At 36.4% G+C, this 21,152-nt stretch overlaps 1 protein-coding gene across 1 annotated transcript; it reads right to left on the bottom strand.

Annotated features, from left to right (window-relative positions):
* Positions 1-736: 736 nt before the first annotated feature.
* On the bottom strand, positions 737-1,634 carry LOC145033884 (root allergen protein-like). Its single transcript, XM_078982376.1, has 2 exons — positions 1,372-1,634; positions 737-1,223 (listed from the first exon to the last, which is right to left on the bottom strand). The coding sequence occupies exons 1-2, from the start codon at positions 1,550-1,552 to the stop codon at positions 928-930; spliced, it is 477 nt and encodes a 158-aa protein (XP_078838502.1). The 5' UTR covers positions 1,553-1,634; the 3' UTR covers positions 737-927.
* Between the last annotated feature and the right edge of the window lie 19,518 nt (positions 1,635-21,152).

Here is a 21,152-nt window from a genome sequence, read left to right as displayed (position 1 = left end):
TAAAAAAAATATATTAAATATCATGATGTAAACATTAAGTATTTTAAAGTAAAATTTTAAAATAAATACAATGATGAATAAATAAATAATTCAATTTATACTAATGAAACAAACTACGAAAAAATAATTATATTTTTGCCATATTTGTTGTTTAACCACACTTTTTTTTTTTTTTAGTTTTATCGATGAAATACAACAAAATATGATTATTTTTCCTATGTAAACTATTTTAGTCTAAAATGATAATCAACTTTTGAAGAAAATGCTAATTTTGAATTATGTTGATTGAACCAAACATATTAAAATTTAAAAATATAAAGAAATAAATTAATAACACAATAATTATTTTCTATAACCTAAAAGTTAGAATAGTTATCTTTTGTAGCTTTAATGTAAAAAACAAAAAAAAAAAAAATGTTTATAAAAGCTCTTTGTATAAATTGGACTAAATGGTAGATCATACTGATTCGATTCGATTATTTTGACGTGATTTGTTTTATTAAGGATATTATACTCTCAAGTTGTTTTTATATATATTATAACCTTTGTTAATGTTTATATAATATACGTTTTAACTTCCTTCAAACATTTTATAATAATAATAATAACAATAATAATAATTAATAATAATAATAATAATAATAATAATAATAATCCAAGTATTCGTTGACACATCGTGAAATATATTTTTTGCTTCCGTCCTGAATACAAGATTATCCAATATGTTACCCAAATATATAACTAATCACCTTCTCTTATTATGATATGATTGAGAATTAAACGTAGTACACAAGATGTAGAACAAAACAGGACTAAAGCCCATTTATTTTTGGAAATAGAGAAGAAACGTAACTAGTCCAAAACATGCTAAATATAAAACGCTTCGATCGATACATCAAGATCAGAACACCTTTCATTCAAGATACATCAGTAAGCATTAGGATTGGCATTGATATGGGCCTCCACCGCCTTAAAAGTTTTGTTAAAAGATTCTTTTGTAAGCTTGACCTGATCATTTGTGAACTTATTATCGCCTATGCATTTATTCACAATTGTATGTTTATACGTGCATCCCCCATCAGCCGAAGGTATAAACTTTATATGATGAGTGGCAGAGTCTGAAACACCCATCAAAACATCACCTTCGAAGATCGTGTAGCTTAGACTAAGGTTTTCATCGTCAATAGTATCAACCTTAGATTTTCCATTCGTAAATGGAAGACCTGCATTCGTAACGACAAAACTTTACTTACATATATGTTCAATCCTACAATGAAAAAAAAGGGTATCTTGATAGAATTTTGGTCTCCAAAAACTTCTTTTACTGATGACAATTGACAATGAATAAGGGAAAATAAAGAAACTACTAACCATCGGCAAAAGTGATATTGTTGACTGTTCCAGGGCCTCCATCACCTTTGATGATATCAACTGATTTATATGTTTCAGGATCGACCTTCGGTGCGATCTTGTTGAAGTCAAGGTAAGCCTTGAAAAGCTTAGGAGCAGCAACCGTGGATGGGATTTCAAGATCGATATTAAAGAGAGTCATTGTTGGCGCTTCAAAGTAAAATGTTTGACAACTTTTCTTTTGTGTTCAAGAAAATTGATGAGTTTGTACTGATGAAATGTTTATTTTCTTGCGATACGTATTTATAGGCTCTGAATCGAGTTTGGAAGCATGGAATTTGTGGGCTTTCACACTTAATTTGTATATTACGCCCACCGATATTGAATCGTCCAACATTTATCAACTTAGATCCACTCCGTAAGAGCAACACGTGTCAAGTGCATGCATTTTGTAGACTTTTACATTGAACTTTTATATATATATATATATATATATATATATATATATATATATATATATATATATATATATATATATATATATATATATATATATATGGTTAGGTTCATGTGAGACGACCTAATTTTGTGAGACCGTGAGACGTATTATTTTATTTTTTTTTAGTTAATTCAAGTTTCGAAAACAATATTTAAAAAAAGAATTTTTGGATTTTTCCATTTTCTTTGCATTTTAAAATTATTTTTTAAAATATGTACAGTGTAATATTCTATTAGAATATTTCACGTATTTTTAAAACGAGATTTTTTTTATTTATTTATTTTTATTTTTTTTAGTTAACTCAAGTTCCGAAAATAATATTTAAAAAAAGAATTTTTAGATTTTTCCATTTATTTTGCATTTCAAAATTATTTTTTAGAATATGTCAGTGTAATATTTTATTAGAATATTTCATGTATTTTTCAAAAAAAACAGGATTTATTTATTTATTTATTTTAATCAATTTAAGTTCCGAAAATAATATTTAAAAAAAGAATTTTTGGATTTTTCCATTTATTTTGCATTTTAAAATTATTTTTAGATTGTGTCTCACGGTGTCATGAAATTAAAATGTATATATATATATATATATATATATATATATATATATATATATATATATATATATATATATATATATATATATATAAATAAATGAAGGTTTTTTTTGCCACATGTCATCTTCTCCTTCATTTGGATACTTGACATTTTCTAAAATTTTTAAATTTTCTATTTTCCACTTGTCATTTTATTGTATTTTTCATTTTAGTAAATTAAGATTCCACATTTAATGTGTAATGTAGTATATATGTAAAGTATTTATTAGAAAATGTTTATATATGTAAGGTATTTCTTGGGGGCTGATGGATGCTATCCCAATCAATTCCACAAGTTATTGCTTTGTAGTGTTCATGTTACACAACAAGAATTTGAGTATTAGGGACGTCGCTTTTTGTGACGACATGGGTAATAATAGTGACACCAGAGTAGACGCGTTTGGTGTCGCCGCTAAAACATAGTTGTCGTCGCTAATAGCTTTGTCGCTAAAGATCAGCACTGGCTATCCGTCGGAGACACGCTACCTTCAATCCTCACCTTTGGTTCAGCTAATAATCCAACGGGTAGGGTTTGTTCCCGTGATAAGGCATTAGAGACGACTCTTTTAGCGGCGACATGTCGCTGCTAAAGGTGTCGATCCGTTGACTAACCTTAGACCAAATACTGGCCCTACGATGCTTTCCCAATCCAACGGTTGGGAATCGCCAGAAAGAGCGCGTATGATTTCCCTCCAGCTTATCGCTGCTAATGACCCCTTTTAGTTCCAGTTCGTCTTCCCCATACTCCATTTGCTCCCATTTGTTTGATTGCACTCCCACGGCGATCGTAAGTATCTCCAGCGATGACCATTGATTCCACCGCTGATTGGGCTCCAAACTCGACTCGCACCCCGATTTGCCTCCAAAGCTGAGTCCCACCACCTCCTCAACCGACTGCCGCCAAATTTCCGACTGGAACTTTGATTCCCTGTTCATATCTCCGGCGAGGTTTGTTTTCAAGACCAATTTCTCTTTCAATTCTTCTGTTAACACACATAAAAACCACTGATTCATATTTTAAGTGTTTTTTTCTCGTTCCAGTCGGAGACACCAATGACTGCAGCTTCACCACTGCATTTACCTTTGTTTTTTCGAGAGAGAAGAGGTTAGTTACATCTGTTTTAGTTCTTAATATTGATTGTATGTGGATATTCATAATTCATGAAACTGTGAAATTGATTTTGACTTTGAAATTTGGAAAGTGTGAAATTCATAATTCATGGAAATTGTATGAAATGAAACTATTAAATTGAATGTATATGTAAAATTGATTCAATGTATGTGATTGAAACTTGTTAACTTTGTTAATTCATGGAAACTGTATGTAAAATTGATGGAAACTATATTACATGAAACTGTTAAATTGAATGTATATGATTTTGATTTTGACTTTGGTTATTTTGATTTGTTTCACTTGTTTGAATGTATGTTGTATGTTTAACTTGTTTGAATGTATATATAAAATTGATTGAAACTGTTAACTTTGTTTGAATGTATATGTAAAATTGATATGTTTGAATGTATGGAAACTACAGTATGCAGGAACATGGTAGTTTGACGTAAGATAGTATTTGACGTAAATACTAACATGCCGATTGGGGAGGTGTACGAATGTTTCATTCGGGAGGTTGGGAGCTATATGTGGCGGGACATCAGTTTTGATAAAGACACATGGACAAAGGTTTCTGAAGCCGAAAGGGTTGGAATGTTACAGTATCTTTCGGTAAATTATTTATAAAGTTATATATTTAATATTTTTTTTAATTTTGATTTATTTTTAATTTATCTATATTTTTATAGAGATGGTTTGATTTTGACGCAATTACAAATCATCCCATGGCTTCAACTTATTGGGCATCACTGAACAATTTGATATGTGCGCGGTATAAAGGCCGCAAAAATATTGCAAAAAACTATTTTGATGATTTTGCAGGGAATGTGGAGGCAGCAAGGGCTCAAGCCCCTAGGGGTATGGATCGGTAGCGTTGGAATGCTGCTATTGACCGTTTCTTAACAGAAAAACATCAAAAACGATCCGCTGGAAACAAAGAATGCCGAAAGAAGCAAGTAGTGAAGAATTGTGGAGGGACGTGTAGCTACGGTAGTGGTTGTTTCAAGAAAGTAAGTTACAATAATGTTTATTCAGTTATAACATATTTTTTTTAATGTTTATTCAAATATAACATATTTTGTAATGTTAAAAAGAATTTGAATAGGCTTGAAGTATTTCATCGTGCGCATGTAAATAAAAGAGGGGAATTTGTTGATCCTTTGGTTGAAGAGCAATATATAAGTTATTATTACTTAAAAATGAAGTAGATTGTTGAATTTTTTTTTGTTAGTTTTAACGTATATTAACAATCTTTGTGAAATACATAATGCCTTAGTTGCTGAGGTTGCTTTACCGACTCATCACATAGCCGACTCTAGTGGTTATCCACACACCATTGATTGGATCGCAATATTTGAGAAGGTGTTGGGTACTCGAAGGGGCATGTGAGAGGCATTCAGCCTAAAGCTTCTTTAGCTGTGGGTACAAGTGCTCCATCCCAATGGCAATCACAGTTACAAGCATCGCAACCAACACAGGTACTTGTTAAATTCTTAAAGAATTTGGTTGCTTTGTTATATTGTTAAGAACTTAATGTATTTGTAGTAATTTTTGGTAGCTCGGTAGTTTGTTAATTTGTTAAATACTTAATTGATTTGGTGCTTTGATGGTTTGATAGTTTGTTGAATTGTTCATGACTTAATTTGTTTGTGACTTAATTGTAAGATGTTGATGTGAATGCTTTTCTTCAAAACCCGACATTTGTGACGGCCATTGGAGACATTATTCGCTCGTTTAAAAACCAAGTTAACGAGGAAAACAATGACGGGGAGGACGGTGAGGAAGACGAAGACAACTAGTATTTCTTTCTTAAAGCCCGTAGTTTAGGGCTAGTCAATATAGAGACGATAAGCATCAAAAATGACTTTTTGTTGGAATATTATTTAGATTGATTAATCTTAACTAAGTTATAATATATGTTACAAGGATTCCGTACATATAAAGAACGCCGAAATCCGAGTTATAACGAAGAAGTTATGACCTGTCGAAATTTCGCGATAGAATCGGCCCGACACAGCGTGACGTAAATAGTGAATTTACATTAGAGCGATATTTGGACTTAGCGATCTAAATGAAAGTCGTAGAATACATTAAAACGAGAGTGTGCATAAAAAGAACGCCCAAATCTGACTTCGTATGAGGAAGTTATGATTTTTCCGAAGTTTCGACTTAGCAGTATGCAGCTTAAATACTCGATTTGAGATCGAGCGGTTTTTAGCCAAAACAATCTAAATGGGAATCGAATATCTCGTTAATGGTAGTGCAATAGTAAAAAGACAGAAGAAAACGGACGTCTGATGAAGAAGTTATGAATTTATAACGGAGTTTTCCTGTCCCGACCTACTAAAAATAATATATTTATAATATATTAAAAATAAATTAAAAATTAGCCAACAGAGTCTAAATGAGAGTTGTAGAGCATAATATCACCTACGCGTGGATATAAAGAACATCAGAAACGGAGCTTGTATGCAAAAGTTATGAATTTATGAAGTTTGGGGCGTGAACCCCAAGGCTGTGTTAGAGCTCACCAGGTGAACATATGTAGTTCACGAGGCAAGCCTAGTTCACGAGGTGAGCATTAGTGGCTCACAAGGTGAACATATGGTGGACGTCTTATAGGGCAAGTGGCCATGATGAACGCAATGACGTATCGAGCTCACGAGGTGAGCATATGTAGCTCACGAGGTGAGCCTAGCTCATGAGGTGAATATTAGAAACTCACGAGGTGAACCCAGAAAATTCACGCTATAAATATTAATCGAGGGTCAGTCGATTTTGGTTGCTCCTTCTCATCTCTCCTACTCCCGATACTCTCTCTAAGCCCTATTTTAACACCACGAAGCCCTGGTATCATCCCGAGACTCGAAGCAAGTCCCGAAGCCCGAAGATCCTTAGAAGAAAAGAGTTTCCGAGCCGAACTCTGCCCGCGAGAAGCCCGGTGTGTGAAGATCTTCTAGATCTACCAAAGAATACTACTTTTACAAGCCGTAGTGCTGTCCGATCATCTTCTGATCAAGTGAGTGTATAGTTTTTTTCATAAACACGATTTTAATACAAGTATTGTTTAAATGTATCAAGTATATGTTTGGTGTGAGTATGTAGTTACTTTCTTCTAACACATAGATATTAAGTATCTGCTATGAAATACATGTTATGTGTTTATATAGTATTTGTTTATTTGAGATGGATGTTGGATGAATGTTTTATACAGGTTTGTATATGGTTTAAACTATATATATAATTTATATCTAAAAATATGTTGGGTAGAACATGGATAGATGAAATAGTTGGTGTGTGATGAAATAATGTGATAAGAGATAGGTGAGGATATAATGGTGATGATAATTAGGTGATGATAGATAGGTAATGAATTACGAGTCCAGGCGATGTTGTGGCTATGTATTCATGCGATGATAGTCTAACCCTTATTATGAATTACGAGTCTAGGCGATGTTGTGGCTACGTATTCATGCGATGATAGTCTAACCCTTATTATGAATTACGAGTCCAGACGATGTCGTGGCTACGTATTCATGTAATGATAGTCTAACCCTTATTATGAATTACGAGTCCAGACGATGTTGTGGCTGCGTATTCGTGCGATGATAGTCTAACTCTTATTATGATTTATGAATCCAGGCGATGTTGTGGCTGCGTAATCATGCGATGATACCCTAATCCTTGCTAGACACATATTGAGGGAGTGATCCCCGAATTAGTATTGTCTATGCGATGTAGGCGATGATTCTTAGCAAAAGTTCTTAGAACCAAATATATAAGGAAATAAGATGTAAGGAGATGAGAGGTAAATATGATATAGGAGATGACCCTTAGGATAATATCTTTAGGGAAGATTAAACGAAGATAATCGGGATGGGTAATTGAGTTGATTGTTTGATGATTAAATATAATAATTATATTATTGTGGGTTGAAAACCCTATATGCTCACTAGGCTCCCAAGCCTGACCCACTCAGTTTTGTTTGCATTACAGGTAATGGCACGTAGGTATAAGTTGGTGGACTTGACGAGAGATTTTGGATTATAGATCAGTAGTTATAAATAACTGTTGTAAGGTCAATTTTATATTGTTTATGCTTTTGGTCTGTATCGGAACATGACATCCCGAGATTTTGTTATATTACGAAAATACATTTCTTTAAGTAAATGCTTTGATAAATTCTTATCATATTTTGTTTTGGGAACAAATTCCGCAATTGTTTTCTGTAAACGATTTCTCTGATTTTAAAACAAGCATAAACAAATCGGTCTTTTCTGGCCATGAAAATGGGAATGCCACAGTTGGTATCAGAGCATTAGTTTAAGCGAACTAGGAATTTGTAGGATTTCTAGACTTAAACTTAGAATGCTAAGTGATGATTGTGAGATAAGTGTCTACCATATTTTAGACACGAGCACTAGTATATTTTCGGAAAGATTCCTAAAATGCTTTTATGTGCTAAATGCTATATGTTTGCCATATATGAAATTGTTTGTTTGGATCTATGGTCTGTTGTCGACCGGATTTGGAAACCTTATGTGTTTAGGAATCTAAGCGTATGACTACAATATTAGAACTAGCATGTAAACGTTTCGGAGTGATAAAGAGATTTATACGTCTATCGTAAATAAAGCTTGCTTATCTTAAATTCTCGGTCGGTACACCGAACGTCTGCATGGATGTACAAGACGTTATGGTGAAGACTCGTAGAGAATTCAGTAAATAGAGGAAATGAAAGGCTTATGATAGTTAATGACACCTATTGGAAGATATCGTAAGAGTGGTATCTTGCCTGTAGAGTATGTCTAATAAAATAACGGAACGTTTAGAGGAGTACGGTACGTCTGAAGTACACCTTCGATTGGTAGGATGATTGTGGCTATGTTGTGGCTATGTATTCATGCGATGATAGTCTAACCCTTATTATGAATTACGAGTGCAGTCGATGTTGTGGCTACATATTCATGCGATGATAGTCTAACCCTTATTATGAATTACGAGTCCAGACGATGTTGTGGCTCGTATTCATGCAATGATAGTCTAACCCTTATTATGAATTACGAGTCGAGGCGATGTTGTGTCTGCGTATTCATGCAATGATAGTCTAACCCTTATTATGATTTACAAGTCCAGGCAATGTTGTGGTTGCGTAATCATGCGATGATACCCTAACCCTTACTAGAGACATATTGAGGGAGTGATCCCCGAATTAGTATTGTCTATGCGATGTAGGTGATGATCCTTAGGAAAAGTTCTTAGGAAAAAATATATAACGAAATAAGATGTAAGGAGATGAGAGGTAAATATGATATAGGAGATGAACCCTAGGATAATATCTTTAGGGAAGATTAAACAAAGATAATAGGGATGGGTAATTGGGTTGATTGTTTGATGATTGAATATAATAATTATATTATTGTGGGTTGAAAATCCTATATGCTCACCAGGCTCCCAAGTGTGACCCACTCAGTTTTCTTTGCATTACAGGTAACGACACAAAGGTATAAGCTGGTGGACTTGACGAGAGATTTTGGATTATAGATCAGTAGTTATAAATAACTGTTGTAATGTCTATTTTATATTGTTTATGCTTTTGGTTTGTATCGAAACATCACATCCCGAGATTTTGTTATATAATGAAATTACATTTTTTTAAAGAAATGCTCCGATAAATTCTTATCATATTTTATTTTGGGAACAAATTCTGCAATTGTTTTCTGTAAACGATTACTCTGATTTTAAAACAAGCATAAACAAATTGGTCTTTTCTGGCCATGAAAATGTGGATATCACATTCTTGTTTTATGATATGGAGGATGTTATTTTGGATTTGGAAAATAGTTTATGTATGATATATATTAGATGTTTGTTTTAGATTTATTATATATGATATGTTTGATGTTTGTTTGGAAAATAGTTTATGGAATATGGTATGTTTGCTGTTTTTATATAATGTGGTATGTATTTATTTATGTATTTTTATCAAACTGCATTTTATAATATATATAAATTAATATTATACAAAAAGTTTTTTCTCAAAAAAAAAACAAAAAAAAAAACATTAGCAACGACACCTTTAGAGACGACTACTATCAATTGCGACGGCCGAGGACCTCTATGCCAACCCGAAATTTTCATTCGGACAAACTCTAAAGTCAATCACTTCAATTAAAATTCAATTACATTTCAAATAATTGTTAGCCAATTTAAAAGTCCGTTTGAGCACGTTTAGTGTTTATTCTTTAAACGAACGAAAGAAAGGAAGTACCGTCTCGGGTCGTGAAGTAGCAAAACCACCCATTCCAACCTAACCAACAGTTCACGGCCAAACATTTGGAGTTTGGGCCGTAAACTCTCCCTATACCATAAACTGATGCCTTAAGCATGAGTTTACTCCCCAAACTCTTCATTTCCATCATCCATTCTCAAGAAGACCCTCCATTCTCTCTCAACTATCATCCCGTCTTTCACCCGATCTCCAGAAAATGTAAGTGTTTCTTGACTTGATTTGTTGTTATAACATAAAACCTAGTGTTTATACATCATTTCATCCATCCAATTTCGTGTTTTATTAGATCTTCAAAATACTAAGAACACCAAGAACACACACTAGTGTTCTTGTGCCTTTAGCACCTTTTCAAGCTTCTAACTAGCAAGTACTTCTATCCTAGAGTCTTATAGAACTTGTTACACTTCCATACATCAAGAAAACGTCCAAGAATCACCAAGAACAAGGTGTTTACGGTCCAAGATGTTCTTGGACCGAAAACCCTAAATAAGGGTGCCAAAGTGTGCCTTAGTCCCCCATAAGCCTTGGAAACTTGCTTAGATCCCTTCCTTGATGAGTTAAGGACTTGAAAACATCAATAGACCATAAACCATAAGGGTTTACGGTAGTAAACCCAAAATAAAATGGTCTAAGGACCGTAAACTCCATTTAGGAGTGAATTAGTACCCTAATCTCTTCTATAGACTTATACTTCAAGTGGAAATGCTTCTAAAGGACTTCTAAGGCTCCAAATCAACAAATGGTCAAATAAGCATGAGTTTATGACCTTAAACTTATGAGTTTACGACCGTAAACTCATTGGGTGATGGTCACCAAACCGTAAACTCCAATAAGGGGCTTTCCTTGAACCCCAAACCCAATAGCAATGCCCTACAACACTTAGATGCAACCCTTGTGACTTGTAGCACTTATAAAAGGTGTTTTACATGTCGTAGGATGTCTTAACTTTGTTAATTAGTTGTTACTTGACTAATTAGATACATATATGTTTATTATATGTTAACTAGGATCACTGTGTGTGTTCAAGTCCTTAATTAACACCTAGCACCTTGTCCAACACTTCCGACACTCCCGAACAAACTACTCATTTCAGGTGAGCTTAAACCCCTTAAACAAGCTTTTAAATGCTCTTACATGCTTTTAAATACTTTTATTGCGGGGGGGGGGGGGGGGGGGGATACATGTTGATTATCATAGTTATTATATCAATCACATGTGATTAATAACTACAAAACATATGGATTTACTATACTTTCAAACCGTTTTATCAAACAAACTGCTTTTGAATAGCTTTACAAACTGACATAAAGTCATGATTATTTTCTCGTTTCAAGCCCTTTAAATGAATTAAAAAACCTCTTTTTCACTTATATATTCATAGAAACCATATCCATACACTTACGTAGTAAGTATATATATATATATAACTGAATAGGATGGCTGTGTTTTCAGCTCCAACACCTTGTATAGCAAAGGTGTATAAACTTACATGGACACTTCAAACTACATTAATAGCAAACTAAAATAGGTATAGCTTGGGGAAATACTACCTACTATTCCTAGTACCAATGGAACATAGAAGAGTCAATTCATTCTTGAGTCTATACAATTGTATTACATACTATATGAAGAGAAACTATTACTTACTATAGGAAGAGATACGATTACATACTATATGATGAGTTACTATTACATATTATATGAGTAGCTACTGTTATATAAGTATGGGACTAACCATTCTACACCCAACTATTAGCTACAGAGGCAAAATGCACATCGACGGATGTCTACGGTTATTACTTTTCGACAAGTTACTCGGCCGTGTTTATCCTAGTACCAAAGGATAATACTTACTTGTTTATATAATGTTTCCCATTTACTTTTACTTTGTAACACATTCACATCAATGATGAAGTAGGCTATATTTTGATAATAATAGTTACACATGGGAAAATCACATACTTTTACAAGAAACAAACATGCAAAACAGTCGGGTCTTGGTAGAAGACTACTTTTTATACCAGTAGGAAATATGAGATTTTCTAGGGTTTTCACACTTATACGAATTGTATCATCAATCATTTACAAGTATTTTCTTAGGGTTTTACAAATCAAAGACATTAAAATACTTATGAATTCACCAGCTTAAATGCTGATCTATGCTTTCATAATAACTTGTATTCTCAGGTCATCAGTAGACAGGTACCGATGACAGGTTTTTGAGAAGACGGAGCATATACAAGACTCGTCTTTTATCATTTATTTTTTTTGGTGTCTATTACTTTACACATAATACACATGCATTAAAATTATATATTTAATGCAATGGATGATGTTTGTCTGCTTATTTACTATTACTGTGTTGTGATACTATACATGACGTCCTCCGCCCCAGAATGTTTCCATCGTTCTCGGTTTTGTGGTGTGACAGATTGGTATCAGAGCATTGTTTATAGTGAATTGAGTATATCAACCCGTAAAAGATATACTAACTATAAACACAATGGGATTAAAACACTCTGACAAAGAGTTTATACTTTTAAATAATAAAATACTTAACTAAGTATACATACCTGCATTCATACTAAAATCAGTGTCATAATGACAAATACAAAAGTATTACGATTGTTAAATTTCACAAGTAAGCTTGAAGATGTATGGTTAGTACTGGGAGTGTCATAGCCTGATCAACTATGCTGGTCCGAGGAGTAATTAGCATATGCCCAAGAATAGTTGTGATGTGGCAACAAATCTAAAAACTTACCAACACTACTACAATGGGAACCTTAGAACAAGTCATAACTTAAAATATTATAGGAGTGTTTCGTGTTACTATAAATATCTTAGCTAGTTCACCTCTTAAACTAATTCTCTTACCCTTACTTCTCGCGTAGATAACATGGCTGGATTCCATCATCATGGCAACTCGTACCTTCCACCTCATGGTAATGTTGGATGGATTGAAGAAGAGCCCGGAGATGAGCATCCAATCCCCTTGGATGACGACCTCGCAGAAGGCTTCTCGGATGGATCTGACTCCGAGTCCGAAGTCAACAACCTACCTCAAGTAGGTCAAGCCCTGAATAACAACCCTAACCCGCGTTTCAAGGTCCCACACCCTTGTGGGCAACAAAATTGAATCGCTGGAGTGATGAACAAGGTCAACCCTTACCCTACAATGGGGACCGAAACTTTTACAACATAAGCGAGGGTGGCTCGGCTGACCGAGCCCTACCAATAATGGTTCACATGATTGCTCAGAATTTTGAACAAGGTCGAACAGCCATCGGCCGGGTAGCGGAGATTGATGCCAACTCTGGTGTCAACACGGTCCACATTGGCCATTTCGAAGAAGCAATGGAAAGAACTAGGAGGACCAATGAGACTCTGCAGCAACAACTAGCTGCCTCCCGAGCTGAAGTCCTAGAACTTCGAGTTTGCCAGAGGGCTCATGAACAACACCTCCAAGAAATAGTTCATCAGATGGAAGACCTTAGGGTTCGCCCGAGGAATTCCCATCGCCGTTAGAAGATGTCTAACACATCTTTTCTTTTGATTAAGGAATAGCCTTTCTTATCCGTGCTCTATGAAGCATTTGTCTGTAAAATATTCCTGTCTTTCAAGTACTTTATTAGACTACTAAACTGCCAATATTTTCCCCTATGGTATGATGTAAGACCTTTAGTTAGGTCATTTTCCCGAACTTATTTACATCATTAATAGCAATAATTTTGTCATGTTATCTAGTTTATTCAGAAACCTCATACTATCACCTGTTGTTGAACTATGGCGATTTAGTTCATGAGACACATTCATTTTCTATACTATTGAATTCTTAACATTGTTTTTATATTTTCAACTTATAGTTGAAACATGCCGCCTCGTAGAAATCCCAAGCGTAACAATGGTGAGGAAGCACCAATACCACCACCACTGCCTCCACCTTCTCAGTTTGACGCCGCTATGTTCCAAGCGGCTGTCACTGCGGTAGTAGCGGCTGCCATGGCACAAATCAATACTCCTGTCCCTAGTGGATCAGGAATTGGAACACCCCTTTCTAACCATGGCGAGAGTCATGGGCACCCCAGAGAATGCAACTACAAGGTTTTTCAAATGCCAAACCCCGAAATTTCAATGGAATAGGCGGGGTGATGGTTTTGAGGCAGTGGATAGAAAACACCGAAGTAGTCTTTGAAATCTGCACCTGCCCGGAGAACAATAAAGTCAAGTTTGCTACTTGCACCTTTTTTGACAGGGCCTTAACTAGTGTATCAGCCTATGCTAATAGATTCTATGATCTGGAAATTCTTTGCCCATATATGGTCGCTCTTGAGAGTAAGAAGATAGAGCGATTTATTTGGGGTCTGTTGCCTCAGATACAAGCAAGTGTGATAGCTTCAAGGCCCATGACTTTTGACAGTGCCAAAGAACTGGCACAATCTATCATCGACCACGGGAACTACCAGAACACAATAACTGCTTCACCTGATCAACAAAAAGGAAGCAACACCAATAGGGGGAAAGGCTGGATCAAAAGGAAAGGGGGGGGGGGGGGTCTTCACAAGAATCCTTAAAGAAACAACAACTAGTTACATTGAATGTTGCTGTTGTACCTACTGCTGTTCCTACTAACCCCTACCCAACAAAACATTATGTGGGTAACCTTACGAAGTGCAACAAATGCAACTTCCACCACACCAGACCTTTCCGGTAAATGCATTGCTCCAACTGCAACAGAAAGAGGCATACTACCCGTTTCTACAAAGCTCCCGCAAAACCAAGCACTCAAGCTCCAAATGCTGGGGCGGGCCAAACTTGCTACGGTTGTGGCGAAGTGGGTCACTTCAAAAGGAACTGCCCGAAGGCAACAAATACCGGCGGAGTGGGATGAGTTTTGGCTATGGGTCATGAGGAAGCCGTAGTTGATCCTACGATAGTTACCAGTACGTTTCTCCTCGATAATTCATATGCTTGCATACTATTCGATAGCGGAGCGGAGAGAAGCTTCGTAAGCCAGAAATTTGTTCACTTGCTTAAAGAAAAACCATGTACACTAGAAGAACCGTTCACTGTAGAATTGGAAAACAGGAAAACAGAAAGTACAAACTGCATATACGTAGGTTGTACTCTAACTTTAGATGGTCATTCTTTCCAAATAGACCTCATGCCGGTCTCAATTAAAAGTTTCGACGTCATAATCGGTATGGATTGGTTAAGTCAGCTTCGCCCCGACATCATGTGCTTTGAGAAAGCAGTTCTTCTTAACCTCCCTAACAACAAAACCTTAGTTATCTACGACAACAAATCTAGTACGAACCTTTGCATCATTTCGAGTATTCAAGCTCGAAAGTGCTTACGAAAGGAAAATCATGCGTTCCTTGCACACGTCATAGATACGAGTCAAGAAGTAAAGGAAATTCACAACATTCCATAAGTACGCGACTTTCCCGACATCTTTCCAGAAGAACTACCGGGATTACCACTACAACGCCAAGTCGAGTTCAGAATCGACTTAGTGCCAGGGGCTACACCAGTAGCCAAAATCTCCTTATCGTCTAGCACCAGCGAAGATGCAGGAACTTTCCTGTCAGCTTAACAAACTTCTCAAGAAGGGATTCATTAGGCCAAGCTTCTCACCATGGGGAGCACCGATTTCGTTCGTCAAGAAGAAAGATGGATCGTTTCGTATGCGCATCGACTACAGGGAACTCAAAAAACTTACCGTTAAAAATCGTTATCCTCTACCCTGAATTGACGACTTATTTGATCAACTTCTCAAAGATAGATCTACGATTCGGGTATCACCAATTGCAAGTACTAGACGAGGATGTCCCCAAAACAGCCTTCCGAACTCGCTATGGATACTACGAGTTTGTAGTGATGCTATTTGGATTAACCAACGCACCGGCTGTATTCATGGACCTGATGAATAGGGTGTGTCATCATTCCTTGGATCAGTTCGTTATCGTCTTCATCGATGACATACTTATCTACTCCCGAAGTAAGGAGGAGCATAGTTAACACCTAAGGAAAGTTTTAGAAACATTAAGATTTAAAAAGCTCTACGCAAAGTTCTCTAAGTGAGAGTTTTGGATTCGAAGAGTCGAATTCTTGGGCCACGTCGTTAGCGAAAAGGGAATACACATGGATCCTTCCAAAATTAAAGCTATTGAGAACTGGTCAGCACCAAAGACACCTACAGAAATTCGTCAATTTCTAGGTCTCGATGGCTACTACCGCAGGTTCATACAAAACTTCTCTAGTATCGAAAAACCACTTACCACACTGACCCAGAAAGGCGTGGCCTTTGAATGGGAAGAGAAACAAGAGAAGGCATTCCAAACGCTTAAACGAGCCTTATGCACCACACCAATACTATCCATCCCAGAAGGAATAGAAGACTTCATAGTCTATTGCGATGCATCCAACTAAGGGCTCGGATGTGTTCTGATGCAACGAGGAAAGGTCATTGCCTATGCGTCGAGACAGCTGAAAACGCACAAGTCCAATTACACCACACACGATCTTGAGTTAGGAGCAGTTGTGTTTGCTCTGAAGATTTGGAGACATTATCTGTACGGTACGAAAAGTACTATCTTCACAAACCACAAAAGCCTCCAACACATGTTCGACCAGAAGGAGCTCAACATGAGACAACGGCGGTGGGTCGAACTACTCAATGACTACGAATGTGAAATTCGTTATCATCCCGGAAAAGCCAACGTAGTAGCTGACGGCCTTAGTCGGAAGGAATAATCTGGTCCTAGAGTCAAATGCTTGACTATGACTATCCATTCACACTTGTCCACACAAATTAAAGAGGCTCAACTCGCCGCCTTGAAACCCAAAAATGTGGCAAGTGAATCCCTGAGAGGAATGGATAAGAACCTAGAAAGCAAGGGTGGCGGAGCATTATATTTCATGGACCGAATCTGGACACCGAAACGTGGTGGATTCAGAAATGTGGTCATGACCGAGGTGCACAACACTCGATATTCCATTCACTCAGGTTCCGATAAGATGTATCTGGATCTTAAAAAGTTATACTGGTGGCGTAACATGAAAGCAGAGATTGCTACCTTCGTAAGTAAATGCCTTACTTGCGCAAAGGTTAAGGTCGAGTACCAGAAACCCTATGGTTTGCTGCAACAACCAGAGATACCAGAATAGAAGTGGGAGCGGATCACTAAGGATTTCATAAACAAGTTGCCCAAGACAACGAGTGGACTTGATACCATATGGGTCATCGTCGATACATTGATCAAGTCTGCACACTTCCTACCTATCAAAGAAACTGATAAGATGGAGAAGCTTACGAGAACATACATTAGGGAAATCATACGAATGCACGGTGTTCCTATATCCATTATCTCCGATAGAGATAGTAGGTTCACTTCGAGGTTCTGGCAGTCACTACAAACTTCCCTAGGGACGAGGACATGAGTATAGCCTACCATCCTCAGACCAACGGACAAAGTGAGAGAACCATCCAAACACTGGAAGATATGTTGAGAGCCTGTGTGATCAAATTTGGGAAGGCATGGGATACTCTCTTACCCCTTGTTGAATTTTCCTACAATAACAATTATCACACGAGTATCAAGGCTGCTCCATCCGAAGTCCTCTATGGCCGGAAGTGCAGATCAACTCTGTGCTGGGATGAGGTGGGTGACACCCAGTTAGCTAAAGGACGAGTTCCTGACAGCACTCTCACGTGTCCATAAATCATTCGGGAAACAACGGAGAAGATCGTTCAGATTCATGAACGATTGAAATCCTCTAGAGACCGATAGAAGAGCTATGCCGACAAACGTAGAAAACCTTTGGAATTCCAGGTGGGAGACCGCGTTCTTTCGAAAGTCTCACCCTGGAAGGGCTTGATACGCTTCGGAAAGCATGGGAAGCTCAATCCAAGATACATAGGGCCTTTCGAGATTCTCGTTAGAATCGGATATGTAGCTTACAAACTAAATCTACCCAACGAACTTCGTAACGTACATTCTACATTCCACGTCTAAAACTTGAAAAAGTGTCTGTCCAACGAGACTCTTGTAATCCCACTCGACGAGATCGAGATCAACAAGAGCCTCAACTTTGTGGAAGAACCTATAGAGATCATGGACCGTGAGGTCAAGCAGGCAAAGCAAAGCCGTATCCCGATTGTGAAGGTTTGCTGGAATGCCAAGCGAGGACCGGAATTCACATGGGAGCACGAGGATCAAATGAAATTGAAATATCCTCATCTATTCACTTAGTTATTTGTAACTATTTTATCTGATATAACTTTAATTTTGGGACGAATTTCCCTTTAATGGGGGGATGATGTGACAACCCGAAAATTTCATTCGGACAAACTCTAAAGTCAATCACTTCAATTAAAAGTCAATTACATTTCAAATAATTGTTAGACAATTTAAAAGTCTGTTTGAGCGTTTTTAGTGTTTATTCTTTAAACGAATGAAAGAAAGGAAGTACCATCTCGGGTCGTGAAGTAGCAAAACCACCCATTCCACCCTAACCAAGAGTTTGTTGGGTTTTGACCAATCTAACACTCCTAAGTGTACATGCAACCCTAAATACCTTGGATCTATGTTTTCTCTATTATACATGCAAATATCAACTTTCCAAGGTATTGTACTATTCTAGCATACAAAACTTTGAATAACACAAGTTAGAATAACATACCTTTTGTTGGTGCTTGTCTTCATGAAGCTTGAGTGCCTAGTGCCCCAAGTGTGACACCTCAAATGGTTCACACAACACCATAAGCACTTGGAATAACTTAGAGATAAATTAGAACACTTCATGAAATCGTTTTGCCCTTACCCTCACACTTAGTGTCCGATTTCTTGAGCCATGGGTTTCTTTTATATGGTGGCTATTAGGGTTACATCATGTAACTCATGAATTTACCCATTCCTTATGCTCCATGGATTTTAACCTCCATGGAGTATCCATGGGTCACCCCATGGACTTAGTCCAACATAAGGAATCTTGGATCACAAGCCCACATATATAAGAATGAATGATTTACACAATCAACCCATATATTTAATTAGTCTCCTTTTGATCACTTAATTAATTCCAAATTAATTCTTGATCAATACTAATTAAATAACCTTATTAATATATTAGAACTTATAATATATTAATAAACCTTAAGTGTCATTTCTCTCATTTTAGTCTATCCAAGTGCATGATGCCATGCAACCCAAATGGACCATGCCGGGTCGGGTCAAGTCTTACCAATTATAGTTATGGACTTAGACATTAATCCAACAGTCTCCTACTTGGATAAGTCTAAAACTATTATTGCAAGTATGACTTCAAAACCCGACTAGCAATCATAGCTCTCAAAAGCTTCTGTCGAACTCTGACCTCGTAGATGAACTCTGGCCTTTGTCAATGACTTGTCCATTAGATAAGGGATCATATATTCCTCCATTCTAGATATCATATGGACTGAGACATGGATTATAATCATTCTCTCTGTCCATTTGTTGTTTCCCGATTTCCGATTTATGACAACTGACTAATTGAACAAATCAAATCAGTCCAGGCCCGACCGAGCACTTACTTTTGTCATCACTCAATCATCGAGGGGCCCACAAATATCGCTTTTATCCCAAAGGTAAAAGGAATGGATAAACTTCGACATGGATTATAATCATTCTCTCTGTCCATTTGTTGTTTCCCGATTTCCGATTTATGACAACTGACTAATTGAACAAATCAAATCAGTCCAGGCCCGACCGAGCACTTACTTTTGTCATCACTCAATCATCGAGGGGCCCACAAATATCGCTTTTATCCCGAAGGTAAAAGGAATGGATAAACTTCGACTCATATGCTTGTACTAACTATTTGTTGAATCATACACAAAGGCACGTTTTATAACATTGAGTTACCAATGCGTTTACGTGCAATCAATGTATAACCAACTCATAGTCAACAACTCATATCTCTAGGTTTGAAGAATATAATATATTATCGTCTCATGATTCACTCGTGATAAAACCCATGAAGTGAATCCAAATGAGCGTGGGTTGAATCCAATACTTAGCCCTTATGAGTACTCATGAACGTTGTAGCAACTATTGCATTATCTAAAGCACTTTAGACAAAACATACAAGCCAAATTCACGATAGTCTTGATTCATATCTACTTCCAACATATGACCGACTGTGGATGGTTTGAATAACCTGTTCATTCGGGAGAATGACCTAGTTATTCTGGAAGTCAAAACATGCAAAGTGAAACACAAAATAATACTAGTCCTATATGGCCTCAACACTTTGAGTGTAAATAAAACACCTTTTATTTAAGCACCATATTGATCACTCATTATTCATGTTTCGATTAATCAACTTAATACTTGAATTGAAACAGTAGTGATGCCATGCTCCAAGCATGCATATTATATTTCTCCAAACAATAGCTATGCCATACTCCAAGTATGCACACTATGTTTACATATGGTCATCTCTTTGTGAGATGTATATCAATTAAACATGACTTCTATGATTCTCATTTCACAATCCCAATCCTTATTGTAAATGTAAGAATACCAAGTTCTTGTCATTTACCGTAATCTATGCAATGAGCCTCTTGTAATGATATTCACACAAGTCACAAAGACTTGGCAACAAACATTACAAAGTATTCCAATGGAAAGCAATTCCATGGAGATGAAGTCTCAAATTCAAAGTACATTCCTTTGAACATCCTTCTTTGCATAGATTCAAAGAATAACTTCCACCTATGGAAACAATTCCACATTCCCATCTTGACCATCACTTTTGAACAAGAGTTGCCTCTTTCCAAAATATGTCAATAAGATCCTTACTCTATACTTCCAATTGTCCATGAGTAACCAAACTTTGGAAAACCCCAAATTGTTCTCGACACTTGCTTAATCATCTTAGTCATATCCAGTTCTAATCCATTTTCCCTTCTTAACGCCTTAAGCATTAGGAAAATTTAGAATGGATAAATATTATAACACATGCAACCGATCCTATACCCGAAGCATATGGGATACGATTCATGCTATAATATTTTTATTTGCCATGTTCTCATAATTGGAACTATGAAGAGGGATGCCGTAATCATAATCGAATTTTGAGAAAGCAACATATATAGAAATTCCTTATGTTGAACCATTTCAATATAACATTCATATATATTCTTGACTAAAGTTGATTAAAATCTCAATCTAAGCTTGTCGAATTGAAATGAAGTATAAATTTCTCTCCCTTAATTATAGTAAAACAACTTTTTCAAAGCGAGTTGAAACTTTTTGT

Source organism: Lactuca saligna, chromosome 3 (assembly GCF_052625555.1).
Source record: "Lactuca saligna cultivar CGN05327 chromosome 3, ASM5262555v1, whole genome shotgun sequence".
In the NCBI taxonomy this organism is placed as follows: domain Eukaryota; kingdom Viridiplantae; phylum Streptophyta; class Magnoliopsida; order Asterales; family Asteraceae; genus Lactuca; species Lactuca saligna.
The sequence above is the reverse complement of the archived record's forward strand: the minus strand, read 5'-3'. Positions and strand labels throughout refer to the sequence as shown.

Excerpts from the sequence above, each read along its gene's own strand:
- LOC145033884 (XM_078982376.1), bottom strand. The coding sequence starts at position 1,552 with ATGACTCTCTTTAATATCGATCTTGAAATCCCATCCACGGTTGCTGCT. Across the intron at positions 1,224-1,371 it reads CAATATCACTTTTGCCGATG|GTCTTCCATTTACGAATGGA; the intron begins GTTAGTAGTTTC and ends TTACGAATGCAG.